At 56.3% G+C, this 13,441-nt stretch overlaps 2 protein-coding genes across 2 annotated transcripts in view; one reads left to right on the top strand and one right to left on the bottom strand.

The window, feature by feature from the left end:
- The window catches only part of DDX54 (DEAD-box helicase 54), a 26,875-nt gene extending 22,253 nt beyond the window's left edge, over positions 1 to 4,622 (top strand). Inside the window, exons 16-20 of the mRNA XM_002823782.5 lie at positions 222 to 364; positions 451 to 564; positions 1,234 to 1,338; positions 1,729 to 1,841; positions 4,006 to 4,622. Coding sequence (XP_002823828.2) covers positions 222 to 364; positions 451 to 564; positions 1,234 to 1,338; positions 1,729 to 1,841; positions 4,006 to 4,238 — 708 coding nt within the window. The 3' untranslated portion in view covers positions 4,239 to 4,622. The remainder of the gene's footprint in view (positions 1 to 221; positions 365 to 450; positions 565 to 1,233; positions 1,339 to 1,728; positions 1,842 to 4,005) is intronic.
- CFAP73 (cilia and flagella associated protein 73) lies at positions 4,525 to 13,441 on the bottom strand. Its single transcript, XM_024256414.2, has 7 exons — positions 13,252 to 13,441; positions 11,107 to 11,212; positions 10,243 to 10,347; positions 9,723 to 9,923; positions 8,494 to 8,715; positions 7,712 to 7,870; positions 4,525 to 5,507 (listed from the first exon to the last, which is right to left on the bottom strand). The coding sequence occupies exons 1-7, from the start codon at positions 13,305 to 13,307 to the stop codon at positions 5,430 to 5,432; spliced, it is 927 nt and encodes a 308-aa protein (XP_024112182.1). The 5' UTR covers positions 13,308 to 13,441; the 3' UTR covers positions 4,525 to 5,429.

The raw sequence follows: 13,441 nt of genomic DNA, 5'->3' as shown, positions 1-13,441 counted from the left end.
GCTGGTCCCTGAGGCAGGGGTTGCGCTGTGTGTGCAGATGAGGAAACTGAGGGTCCCACAGGAGACACTGTCACCCAGCTAAGAAATGGCAAAGTGAAGCTTTGAAAGTCCCCGAGAAGCCACTGGCCCCTCACTGTGGCCAGGCTGGTGGGTAGGGAGGCTGGGGGAACTCCCCAGGGGGCGGCAGGCATGACTCCGGGCCTTGGTCCGTGCTCTGCCAGGACATTTTCTCAGAGGTCGTGGGCCGGAAGCGACAGCGGTCAGGACCCAACAGGGGAGCCAAGAGGCGGAGGGAGGAGGCCCGGCAGCGGGACCAGGAATTCTACATCCCCTACCGGCCCAAGGACTTTGACAGCGAGCGGGGGTGAGTGGCTGGCTGGGTCCTGGGTGGGGCAGGCGGGTCTGCTGGGTCCCATCAATCCAATTATGTCTCCCACTCTCCCTCTGCAGCCTGAGCATCAGCGGGGAAGGGGGAGCCTTCGAGCAGCAGGCGGCTGGCGCTGTCCTGGACCTGATGGGGGATGAAGCCCAGAACCTGATGAGGGGCCAGCAGCAGCTCAAGTGGTGAGTGATCGAGTGAGCCGCCCCTCCATGCTTGGGGTGAGTGAGCAAGTGAGCCGCCCCTCCAGGCCCAGGGTGAGCAAGTGAGCCGCCCCTCCATGCCAGCAGGCAGGGTGAGCTCCCTGAGGTCCTCACTCCCATCTGATCCTGCACAGCCCGGATTATGGCCTGGCTGTCCCCCATGTGACCACTCACAGCGGGTGTGATGGCCCCTGGCTGTGCTGTCCTCTTGATTTGATCACACACCACAGAGATCTTGACCCCGTCTATTCTTTTTGCTGGCAAGTCTTTCTAGACAGGGCTCAGGACCCATTCGTTCAGGACTCTAGCATCTAGAGAATGTATGTGACTCAACCCAGGGTCACAGCTGGGAACCGGGAGGGGATTGGAAACCCTCCAGGAGGCCCTTGTCCCTGAGCCAGGCCCCAGTGCTGGCGGCAGTCCTCTGACCGCCACACTCCCTTTTGAGACCTGGACTGCAGGGAGAGGTGAGGAGGGATAGGGAAGAAGCCTTTATTGAGCGCCAACTGCATGCCAGACGTGGCTGCACTGCTTTCCTTTAATGCTCCAACAACCTGACAAGAGGGTCGGGTGAGGAGACAGGCCCCGAGCGGCAGCAGGCACTCCAAGCGTTTCCCTCCACGGCAGCCGTCCCAACTCCCTCTCCTGCAGGGACCGTAAGAAGAAGCGGTTTGTGGGACAGTCAGGACAGGAAGACAAGAAGAAGATTAAGACAGAGAGCGGCCGCTACATCAGCAGCTCCTACAAGCGAGACCTGTATCCTGACGGGCGTGGCTGGAGAGGGGCGGGGCCGAGCAGCTTCAGCAGCAGCAGCTTCAATTAAGTGGAACCTGGGGGCGGGGTCGAGGAGGAGGGGGCGGGGCTGAGCGGCTTCAGCAGCCGCATCTCCAATAGGTGGGACCTGGTGCTGGGGGCGGGGTCGAGCAGCTTCAGCAGCAGCATCTCCAACTAGTGGGACCTGTGCTGGGGGCGGGGCCCAGCGGCTTCAGCAGCAGCATCTCCAATAAGTGGGGCCTGTGCTGGGGGCGGGACCGAGCAGCTTCAGCTGCGGCTGAGAGGACGGATCTCTGTCTGCTGGGGCAGTGTGGGGAGGAGCCTTCTCCCATCCCAGGGGCTTCACGCAGCTTCCTTAACGAGGTTTCCCAGCTATCAGAAGTGGAAACAGAAACAGAAAATTGATGATCGTGACTCGGACGAAGAAGGGGCATCTGACCGGCGAGGCCCAGAGCGAAGAGGTGGGAAGCGAGGCCGTGGCCAAGGTGAGAGCCAGGGTGGGGAGTGTGGGTGCACAGGTAGGCAGAGCAGGTATGGTCAGATTAGGGTAACGCTGAGGCACAGGTGCAGGGGCTACTGCAGAGCCCCAGAGCTGGGTGTGTGGGGGTATGCTGCCAAAACCGTGGGTCCCTCCATGATCCCCCCACCCAACCCCCACCCCCACAGGTTCCCCCTTCCTACTGTCCCAGCCTCTGATGGTCACGAGCACCGCCTGACAGGTGCTGGGAAGCACCATGCCCCTCAGGTGCCTTGTCCCTGACCCCCTTCCACTTCACAGATGAAGCCACAGGGATAACTTCTGGTAGATGCCCTGTTCACCTAATTAAGCCGATTGTCTAAAATCCTAGAGAACTCGGGAGGTGGAACCTTGTGCGAATGCTGCTACGTGGGCCATTTTCACCTGCAAAAATGGCATTTGCATGTGGTTCAACCTGACAGAGTGAGCATGAATTGATTCCCTGTGGCATCCTCAGGAGTGACGTTCGTTTTAGCAATGCTATGGGGAAGTTCATGTCACCAAAGACGCAGTCAGAAGCAGCTTTGGTTCCGGGAGGAGGCGATCACAGGGGATGTTGAGGAAGATACTTCCTTGAAATGTGGGTTGGCAAGTGGTACATTTGGTCATCTGAGGACTTGGACCTCTTTGATCTGGCCTGGGTCCCTCAGCCAGTAACAGGCTAAGGTGGATTTGAAGCCGTCTCTGTCTGCCAGAGCCTGTGCTTAAGGGCTGTTGTCAGGGAGGGGCTCCCACTTGTGGGTGCAGGCAGGCTCTGTCCTGGAAGGCCACACGTGACCTGGGAGGCAAGGTGACTGCGAATACCCATTTTACAGGCCGGGAAACAGGTGCCTTATGAGGGCTATGACTGAACCTGGGTCACCCAGCTGCCCACGGCTCCCACCTGGAGCCTTCCCTGGGGAGAGGGGAGTTTGGGACCATGTCCTGGGTCTCTCTCAGATGGTCTTAGCACCTGCTTGTGTCCCTCCACCTCCTGGGGCTGTCACTGCCTCCCCGGGTGTCTCTGTGAGCCTGCGTGCATTTGCCTGGGCCTGTTCTCTGTGGCTCCTCCCTCTCCAGCTCTCCCATCTGTGGGAGTGTCTCCTTGTCAGCATGGCTGGGTGGGGACCACCCACACCTCACTTCTCAGCCTGTTTTTAACCTGGGTGAAACAGCAGCTTTTGCTGCGAGCAGTGCCGTGCAGTGGGCGTGCAGGGGCTGGGGAGACGGGGGCGACCTGTGGGCTTTGGGAGAAAGCAGCTGTTCTTCCTTTGCTGTCCTCATTGGAGGTGATAGGTCCTGCGAGGCACCCTGGCTCCACTGGAGACAGCTGGGACCACCCTAATGGTCATCCCTCTAGGAGCCCTGGGGAGGCTGCTGTTATGAATGGGGAGGAGGAGGACGAGGACACAGGGCTTAGTGGGAGCCAGGGAGGGTGGTGCTTGCCTCCTGGAGAACTAGAAGAATGGACTACATGATGCCCACCTGTCGGGCTGGGGCAGGGTTGCTGACCTCTGCTGCTGCTGCTTTGCTGTGTGATCTCAGATAAGTCCCTCTCCCTCTCTGGCCTTCTCTGATTCCTCTCCCACCTAAAGGAAGGTTTATCTACACTCTTTTTTCATCTAACAAGCCTAGAGCATGGTGTCCATGGAGACAGAGGCTGAGGTCTGTATCGGTTACTATGGGGGGCCTCAGAGCCTGGCATGCAATAGGTGTGCTGTGGAGACATACGCTCCTTGGTTGGAGAATTTTTAATAGTAACAGTCATGCCCAAAAGGCTCTCACTATGGGACAGGCCTTGAAATTCTGAGCACTTTGCACCATGGAAATGCATTTACTCTTCACCCATGAGGGAGGTGCTATGATTTATAATTCACAGATGGGGAAACTGAGGCACAGAGCCGTTAACTTCTTGCCCAGGGTCCAAGAGGTCACAGCTGGGATTTGAACCCCAGCCGTTCTGGCTCCATGTTATTGACCACTCCATGAGGCTGCCTAAAACTTTATTAGCCACCTACTGTGCACAGACACTGGGTCACAGCAATAAGCACAGAACAGGAGTAGGGACAGGGGAGGAGTCTGCGAGCTTCTGAGAGGAGGGGATCTTGGGAGTGATCCCAACAGCTGAGCTCCCTGAATCCCTGTCCCGGCAGGTGCATCCCGGCCCCACGCCCCAGGCACCCCTGCAGGCCGTGTCCGCCCGGAACTCAAGACCAAGCAGCAGATCCTGAAGCAGCGGCGCCGGGCCCAGAAGCTGCGCTTCCTGCAGCGTGGTGGCCTCAAGCAGCTCTCTGCCCGCAACCGCCGCCGCGTCCAGGAGCTGCAGCAGGGCGCCTTCGGCCGGGGTGCCCGCTCCAAGAAGGGCAAGATGCGGAAGAGGATGTGAGGACCAGGACCCAGCCCCTTGGCTCCTTGATTGGCCTTAGGGTGGGCATCAGAAGACGTTCCCGTGCACCACTGTGTGCCTGGCCCTGTGCTGGGCACTAGGGGCACTCCCTGCAGGAGCCATCATCCGTGAAAAGGAGCACTGTATGGCCACAGAAGGGCAGCAGCTGCGTCAGCCTAAGACAGAGACATTTGAGCAGGGCCTTGAAGGGTGTGGAGGAGTTCGCCAGCAAAGCCAGGCAGGCCAAGACCTGAGTTGGCAACTCAGCTGCTGCTGCTTCCATGTGTTCTGGGTTCAGAGGTCATGGCTGCACCGGTCAGAGCCCTGAGTGCCTCAGGGTTTGGCGATGGAATTTTTAATGTAATAAATCTTTATTGAGCACTGCTGGTGGCCAGGAGTGCAGTCTACTTGGGGAGTTGGAATGGAGAGACCCGGGTACTAAAATCCCAGCTAACGTAGCAGAGGAGTTGCGGGTCTCCCGAGGGCGAGTTCTCCTGCCTTGTCCATTTAGCGATGAGGAAAGTGAAGCTCAGAGCACAAGCCGGGTGCCAGAGGTGGGAGTTGGTCCCCCTTCCTCCCACTGGACATGGTCGCAGCTGGGAGTGGGCTGGGGGAGGGGAACAGGATGTGCAGCCCAGGGGGCAAGGGCACAGCTGCTCCCCTCTGGCTATGAAGAGGTTAACGCAGCCCCTCCACACCTGGAGGTCAGAACCTGGCCTGCCCTCTGTCTTCTCGACACCCACCCCGTTTGAGATTCTGAGACGGTCAAGGGCAGCCCCAGCAGCTGGATTCTCAGGCTGGGCCCCTCATCTGGCAGAGTCCATAGTGGAGGGGCCTTGGTGATCTCTCATCTAGCATGGACCCTGTTCTGAGACCTGACAAAGAGCTTTTTTCATGCCCCAACCACCCTGGCAGGGAGGGCCTGGTCTGATCTCATTTTAGAGGCAGTTGCCCCACACAGCCCCTTGACCTTCCCATCACCTCCTCATCAGGGCCTGCATTTATGGACTGCTTGCTATGTGCCCCTCATGGCAGGCCCACAGCACTCTGAACAGGCACAGCCCTCCCATCTTCTCAATGAAGAAACGGATTCAGGAAGAGTCACTCAGTTCACACCCCATTGGAAATGTGGGCCCTCCTATCTCAGGGTCTCTCGGGCGTCCCCTCTCCCGCTGCTCACCTGGGTCAGGGCTAGGAGGCAGGGGCCGCAGGCTCAGCCTGACCCAGGCCGGCCAGCATGGCGGAGAGGTCCTGCATGAACAGCTTCACCTGGGGGGGCCCAACACGAAGTCACATCCCAGCCCCAGAGTCACTGTCCAGCCCCCACCCCTCAACACTCGGGGAGGCCGAAAGGCAGGGCGGGGACTGGAGACCCTCTCATTAAAAGAACAGCAATGATGGTGGTTCCCAGAGGTGGTGACTGAGATCCTAAGCCGTTCTGGGTTTTGAAAGCCTTGGGCCAACCTTCCCAACTGCCGTGTGAGCAGACACCTTCACAGCTTCCTCGCTGCTGTCACCTGCACTATCCAGTTAGTATTTTCATTTACATCAATCAGCTTTATTTACTTGTAACTGGATCAGTCACATTCATTGGTTTGTGACCTACTCTTATCTCCGCGGGTGGCTCTCCTTTTGTTTTAATTAACTTCTTTATGAATATGAACTTAATAAATACCATGGATCCGTTGTAAAAACTAGAACTTGAGGGTGAACCATCTGTGGGCTCCGCCTCATATTCATCACCGTATCAACAGCTGAGATGGAAACTTTTTATCTCCACCAAAAATGGAAAAAAATAGTTACCCCTTGTCATAACTAGGGGGCAACTGGAAAAATAATGAAAATGCAATGAACAAATGAAGCTGTTACTGCATTCTGGCAGCCGCAGGACAGTGTGAGTCCCAGGCCTGGAGGCCAGGGAGTGTTAGGGGAGGTGGGAAAAGGCATAATGTCCCTCCATGGGGTCTTTCTCCTTGACAGGGATAGAGAGTTGATTTTGAAAAGAGATGGTCTGGTCCTAGTGCAGTGGTGTTTACAACTAATTAATTACAACCGGTTACAGATTTTGTTTCTTCTTAATTTCCACTACTCCAGTTGGACTAAAAGAAAAGGCACTGACTTTTGCCTGTTTACATCAAGCCTGTGTTTCTGCTAGTCTCATGTGCCACAAGGTAACCAGGTAACAGGCCAGGCTTGGAAGAACAGTGGCATTGATGCATCCAACCAATTAGGAGGGGCGAAGCGGATTCCCAGGACCCAGATCTTGGCATTCGGTTGGAATCCTGGCCATTGGGCAGAACAGGAATGGGAATCGGTTGGGGAAAAGGTGGGTTGCCTCCCTTTGTAGCAGGACGAGCTGAAGACAAAACTCCTCAGACACCAGATTAACACAAAACTCCTCAGACACCGGATTAAAGAAGGAAGAGGTTTTTATTCGGCTGGGAGCATTGGCAGACTCACGTCTTAAGAGCCGAGCTCCCGGCCGAATAAAAACCTCTTCCTTCTTTAATCCGGTGTCTGAGGAGTTTTGTCTGTGGCTCGTCCTGCTACACCTTTACTTTGCCTCCACTTCTCAAAGGGGCCATGCTTTGGGTATACCCACTAGAAACAAAAGAAGTGTTTGAAGTCTGAAATCTCCCTCCATTGTAAACCTATGTCACGCTGGGTGTGGTGGCTCACACCTGTAATCCTAGCACTTTGGGAGGCTGAGGCGGGAGGATAACTTGAGGTTGGGAGTTCGAGACCAGCCTGGCCAACATGGTGAAACCTTAGCTCTACTAAAAATACAAAATGAGCCGGGTGTCGTGGTGTGTGCCTGTAATCCTAACTACTTGAGAGGCTGAGGCAGGAGAATCGCCAGGAGGCAGAGGTTGCAGTGAGCCGAGATCGTGTCACTGCACTCCAGCCTAAGTGACAGAGCTAGACTCTGTCTCAAAAAAAAAAAAAAAAAAAAAAAAAGCCTATGTCACATTCTACACCGCACAACTCAGCCTAACCCCACCCTCACCCTCCCTGCGGAAGCTGAGGCTTCTCTGTGCAGGAAGCAGGGAGCCAGAGGGCCAGAGATTAATAAAGAGCGAGTCTGGACCTTATGATTTTTTACAGGTGTTGACACGTGTGGGCTGTTGGATCCTGCGAGAAAAGAGGGACTCAGCACAAACCCTGGCCTTCCTGGTAGAGGGAGGGCATTGAGACCAGCCACTTTTTGTTTTCTTTTTGAGATGGAGTCTAGCTTTGTCGCAGAGAGGGGCATGGCTTTCTTCTGGCCACTGTCAGAGCCAAGATGCACCGAGGAATCCATCCTAGACCAGGTGCCTGCCTGGCGATCGAGCCACGGCTGGGGCAAGGGCTCTGACCTTAGAGGGCCATGCTTAACCCAGAGAAGGTGTCACTAACTGTGGGGTTTTAGGTACCTCATTTTTCCAAAGAGGGAGTGTTTGGGGGCTGGAGGTGCCATAAAGAGGGGCTCTCACGTGCTCTAGCTGTCCCTCCGTGTCCTCAATGTCCAGGGTGGGAGGCTGCCCCTGATGCTGGCACACTAGCTGGAACAGGTTGAGCACGGCCATCCTGCTGCGTCCCAGGAGCAGAGTCTTCTCCGCTGCTGTGTTCTGAATCTGAATCCACTTGGATTCCTGGAGAACACCCGCCCCACTCCCAATTATGGCAACTGGCCCGAGGCGGGCTGCCCCCTCTTCCCAGCCACTTTTTTTTTTTTTCTTTTTGAGATGGAGTCTATCTTTGTCGCCCAGGCTGGAGTGCAGTGGCCTGATCTCAGCTCACTGCAACCGCCGGCTCCCAGAGCCTAGCGATTCTCCTCCTTCAGCCTCCCGAGTAGCTGGGACTACAGGCGCCCGCCAGTGGACCTGGCTAATTTTTGTATTTTTAGTAGAGACACGGTTTCACCATGTTGGCCAGGCCGGTCTCGAACTCATGATCAGAGGTGATCCGCCCCTCTCGGCCTCCCAAAGTGTTGGGATTACAGGCATGAGCCACCGCGCCCGGCATTCTTCCCATCCACCTCTGCCAGTCAGGCAGTCAGGTGCTCTCGGGAGAGGGGTGCAGGAGCCTCATGCCGGCGGATGGGGCAGGCCTCATGCCCGAAAGGGCTCGGTGATGCCTGAGATTCCTCTCCTTAGTGCAGCGGACCCTCTGGGGTAAGCATTGCCCCATCGGTCCTCATCAGCCCTGGCGCTCCTCCCCGCCCGGCTGTGGAAGCCTGGGGTCCGGAGCGCCCCCCACCTAGGGCGGGCCGTACCCACTGCAGCGTACGCTCCCTGGCAGCCTCCAGGCGCTCCTGCAGCTGTGCCCGCCGCTGGCCCTGTGAGAGCACCTCGTCCGGCCAGGCGTCCCGCAGCTGTTGCAGCCGCGCTCGCGCCGCCTCCAGCTCCGCGAGCCGCTCGCGCTCCCTGAGCCTCAGCGCCGCCTGCGTCTCAGCCAGGCCGTCGAAGCGCGCCACCAGCTCCGGGACCTCTTGGAACTAGAGTCGGGGGCGGGGAAGGGACTCACATGGGCCTGCAGTCCCTTACCCTCTCCATCCCACCTGGCCGCCGGCGTTCCTTATTATTGGAATAATCTTTCTGGAAAGTGACTTAAATGTCAACCTCCATTTGTTAGAGACAAGGTCTCGCTCTGTCACCTGGGCTGGAGTGCAGTGGCGCGATCATAGCTCACTATCATCTTGAACTCCTGGGCTCAAGCGATCCTCCCATCTCCGCTCCAAAGTAGCTGGGACTATAGTCACACGCCACCACGCCCGGCTAATTTTTTGTAGAGACAGGTGTCACTCTATGTTACCCAGATTGGTCTCCAACTCCTGGCTTCAAGCAATCCTCCCGCCTTGGCCTCCCAAAGTGTTGGGATTACAGGCGTGAGCCACCGCGCCCGGCCAGAGTTAGCTTTCTGAATCTTCAGTTCTCCTATCTGTAAAATGGGGTTGACAGTTGACAATAACAGGACTCACTTCACTGGACTTTGGGGAGGATTCAAGAACAAAACGTGGGCGGTGGCTCACACCTGTAATCCCAGCACTTTGGGAGCCGAGGTGGCAGGATCGCTTGAGCCCAGGAGTTCGAAACCAGCCTGGGCAACATAGCGAGACCACCGTCTCTACTAAAAATAATAATTAAAAAAAAATAGCTAGGGGTGGTGGCGTGCGCCTGTGGTCCCAGCTACTTGGGGGGCAGAGGCAGGAGGATCCCTTGAGCCCAGGAAGTCGAGGCTGCAGTGAGCCGTGATCGCGCCAATGCACTCCAGCCTGGTGACAAAGCGAGACACTGTCTCAAAAAAAACTCCAAAAGTAACAACCACAAAAACCAAAGCGTATTCCTGGCATACAGTGAGCGCTCCACAAGTGATAGTTCTCGGCATGCATGCCAAGAACTCCAGTAGCTCAGCGCGCCAGTAGTTCACCAGTCCGAAGCCGTCCCTGAGCCACTCAGCGCCACGCGGTGGCGCCGAGCTCCCAGCCTCCTGCCCGGGACTCACCCCGGGCAGCAGCTCCAGCGCTTGCTCCAGCAGGCGCGCGCAGGGCTCCAGGCGCTTAAGCCGGCGCTGCAGCCGCGCGCGTTCCCGTCGTAGCTCCTCGAGCTGGGTCCGCAGACGCAGCGCCTCCGCCTCCCGCCCGCCCGCCTGGTGCCGCTCCTCCGCCGCCCTCCGCAACGCGCGATTGCGCCGGGCCTCGGAGTCCTGGGGAGTACGGTGGGGGAGAAGGCGACCTTCAGGACTCAGGAGCTGGCGGGGAGTTCGGCACCTCCATCCTGCCCTGACATTCGCTCGCAAAACCAGGGGCGGACAGCAGGCCTGGCTCGGAAGCTGGCTCTTCACCCCACTCCCCCGCCCGCTTTTTTTTTTTTAATCGGTTGCTTCAGGCAGTGCGTGTGTGTTTCCTACCGTTTCCTTTTGCATGACGAAAACCACTACTTTTCTTTTTGTTACCTCCCGGGCCCCGGGAGGGTGTGAGCTGCTACCCATAGGCCCCGCCTCCCCCCCAGGAGGCTCCACCTACCTGCAAAAACTTGTCAAAGCGGATGAACGATCCCTTTAGCTCCCGCTCCTTTTGTTCCAGCTGTTCCCAACGCTGTTTCAGGGCTGCCATCTTGGTGCGGAACACCTGGGGGTAAGGAGTGGGTTGTCTGTGTGGGTTTGGGGGTCCGGGTCCTCCCATGCTCTCAGGTTCACACCTAACCCCTTCCACCTGTTGTCCCTGATCTGTGGCTGCTCCCTGCTCAACCCGTCCGTGGCTCCCATCACCCAGGGATGAAGCCCAAACACCCTCCTCCAGCCCTCGAATGCCAGTGTCCCTGCCCTTCCCTCAGGCCTCATCTTACCCTCTCTTCTCCCATACTCTGTGTTCCAGCCACTCAACCACCTGTGTTTGGTTCTTGCCTTCCATCCAGTCTTTGTGTATGGTTTTCCTCTGCCTGTTTTTCCTTCCTCATCTCTTTCGCCTTTGCTGGATAAGCCGACTTGCCCTTCAGCAATCCCCAAGACATCACTTCCTCCAGGAAGCCCTCCTTGACCACCCCCATGGGGAGGTAGGGACTTCTGGGCTTCCACAGCCCCTGCCCAGTGCTTCTTCCTTGTAGCAGTCACTACCTGAACACTTATCTGTTTTCCTCTCTAGACTGTGAGCCCCACAAGGGCAGGGACCATTGTAAGACCGCCAGGTCTTAATGCAGTGCCCAGCACATGCTCAATGCACACAAATTTATTTGCTCCAACAACTGGTCTCATTTGATCCCCATTTGACGATGAAGAAATCAAGGCTTGGAGTGGTAAAATGACTTGTCTCAGACCTTGTCACTAATAAATTGGCTCCATCACTTCCCATCCACCGGCTCACCACCTCATTACAGTAGTGGGGGCTCACCTCCTTCTGGGCCTGCAGGGCCTGGTCTGCATCTACCAGCTCTTGCCTCTTCTCCAGGAGACGCAGCACTGGTGGGACGTAATCCTCAGCCTGCTCTGGCAGCTTTCTGAAGAGGCTCAAGTAGGAGGTGGGGGTGAAGGAAGCATGTTTCAGGGCCCCACATCTCACCACTGTGTCTGGAGTGCCCCATTAGCCACCTGCTGGCTGTTTAATTTTTTTTTTTTTTTTGAGACTTGTTTTTGGGTCTAGCTTTGTCACCCAGGCTGGAGTGCAGTGGTATAATCATCATAGCTCACTCCTGGGCTTAAGCGATCCTCCCATCTTGTCTCTTGAGTAGCTGGGACTGCAGGCGTGTGCCACCACACCCGGCTAATTTTTATTTTTTTATTTTTGTAAAGATGAGGTCTTGCTTTATTGCCCAGGCTGGTCTTGAACTCGTGAACTCAAGCAATCCTCCCGCTTCAGCCTCCCAAAGTGTTGGGATTACAGGCATAAGCCACCACATCTGGTTGAATTATTATTATTATTATTATTATATATTTTTTGAGATGGAGTCTTGCTCTGTCATTCAGGCTGGAGTGCAGTGGCACGATCTTGGCTCACTGCAACCTCCCGCCTTCCAGGTTCAAGCAATTCTCCTGCCTCAGCCTCCCAAGTAGTTGGGATTACAGGCGCATGCCACCATGCCCAGCTAATTTTTGTATTTTTAGTAGAGACGGAGTTTCACCATGTTGGCCAGGCTGGTCTCGACCTCCTGACCTCATGTGATCTGCCCGCCTTGGCATCCCAAAGTACTGGGATTACAGGTGTAAGCCACCACACTGGGTTGAATTCTTTATTCATTGAACAAATTGTCCTGAGCACCTACTCTGGGCCAGACACCCTTGTAGGCACTGGGGGTGCAGCTGTGAACAGGACAGACAAAAATCCCTGTTCCCTCGTGAGCTTGCATTCTTCTGGGAGCCACAGAAAATCAAGCTAATAAATAATAATAATAATGATAATAATAATAATAATAATAATAAAAGAATGCCAGGACATGGTAGGCACTGAGATGAAAAATTAAGTGGACTAAAGGAATCTTTCAACAGGGAGGAGGTAGCATCTGAGCAGAGACCTGGAGGAGAAGAGGGAGCAAGCCACGTGGACATCTCCAGGGAACAGATTCTAGGACCCTGGTGTGGCTAGGGTGGCTGCAGAGGAGGGAGGGAGGAGGAAAAAGATAGGAATTGGGAGCAGGGAGGAGCTGAGAATCCAACTGCGGTGGGCCATGGTGAGTGGAGACTTTGGCCTTGACTCTAAGTGAAGTGGGAGCGGAGGGGGTGTTTTGGGCAGAGGAGGGGTCCTTCTGGCTGCTGTGAGGAGCAAGGACAGTGGGCAGCTGCAGGAGACCAGTGGTGGGGCCATGGGATATTCCAGAGATAGTGTGGTTCTGAGCAGGGCAGCAGTGGCGGGAGGTGAGAGCAGAACTGATGGAGTGGGGAGGGGAGTGAGAAAGGGGTCAGAGGTGACCCCAGGAGCCAGAAGGATGTTACTGCAAGGGCAGGCCGCAGGAGAGCAGACCGGGTGGGGGAGACCAGCTCCCTACTACGGCCAAGCCCGAGATGCCTGAGACCTCTGCAGGGAGAGGCCCAGGAGGCAGTGGGGTTCTGGAGTCCAGCACCCCGAGAGAAAGGGAGAGCAGAAAGAATGACTAATGTGTAATCAGCAAGGCTTTCCCAGCCGTGGTCCAGGAGAAAACCCCCCTCCCCATTTTACAGATGCTGATACTGAGGTTGGGACTTGAGGCCATGCTGCTGAACACGAAGGAGGCACAGAACAAGCTTCGTCTGTTCCTCCTGAAAATGCAGTTTTGGGGGTGGATTGGGGAGCAGGATTTCATAGAATAATTCCTTCCCAGCTTGGTCTGAATGATTTAATCTCAGCCCGATGTCAGCTAGGGGTGGGGGATCAGGAACGATCCCTGAGACCATGGTGATGCCTCGGTTTCTCCCTGAGCCTCAGTTTCCTCCTCTGTGAAGTGGGGACAATAACCCCACTATGATCTGCCCAAAGCCAGGACCCAGGAGGTGAGGAAGAAGGGATGGGCCAGCCCACGCATTCCCGCCCTCCTTCTAGCCCTCCCTCCCTCTACGTCCCACTCACGTAGACAGTTTCTCTTGCAAAGCCAGTCGGAAATATTCCTCCCAGGGCACCGCCATCCTTCTGGCAGTTGCCCCAGCTTTCTTTCCACCAGCTGGAGTTTTGCACAAGCCTAGGAGACCCTAGGGGTTCTGTGGAGCGTGGTGTGGAAGCCTGCTCAGCTCTCCTGAGAAGGCAGCCACCAGCAGGCTCT

Source organism: Pongo abelii, chromosome 10 (genome assembly GCF_028885655.2).
Source record: "Pongo abelii isolate AG06213 chromosome 10, NHGRI_mPonAbe1-v2.0_pri, whole genome shotgun sequence".
NCBI classification, from domain to species: domain Eukaryota; kingdom Metazoa; phylum Chordata; class Mammalia; order Primates; family Hominidae; genus Pongo; species Pongo abelii.
The sequence above is the reverse complement of the archived record's forward strand: the minus strand, read 5'-3'. Positions and strand labels throughout refer to the sequence as shown.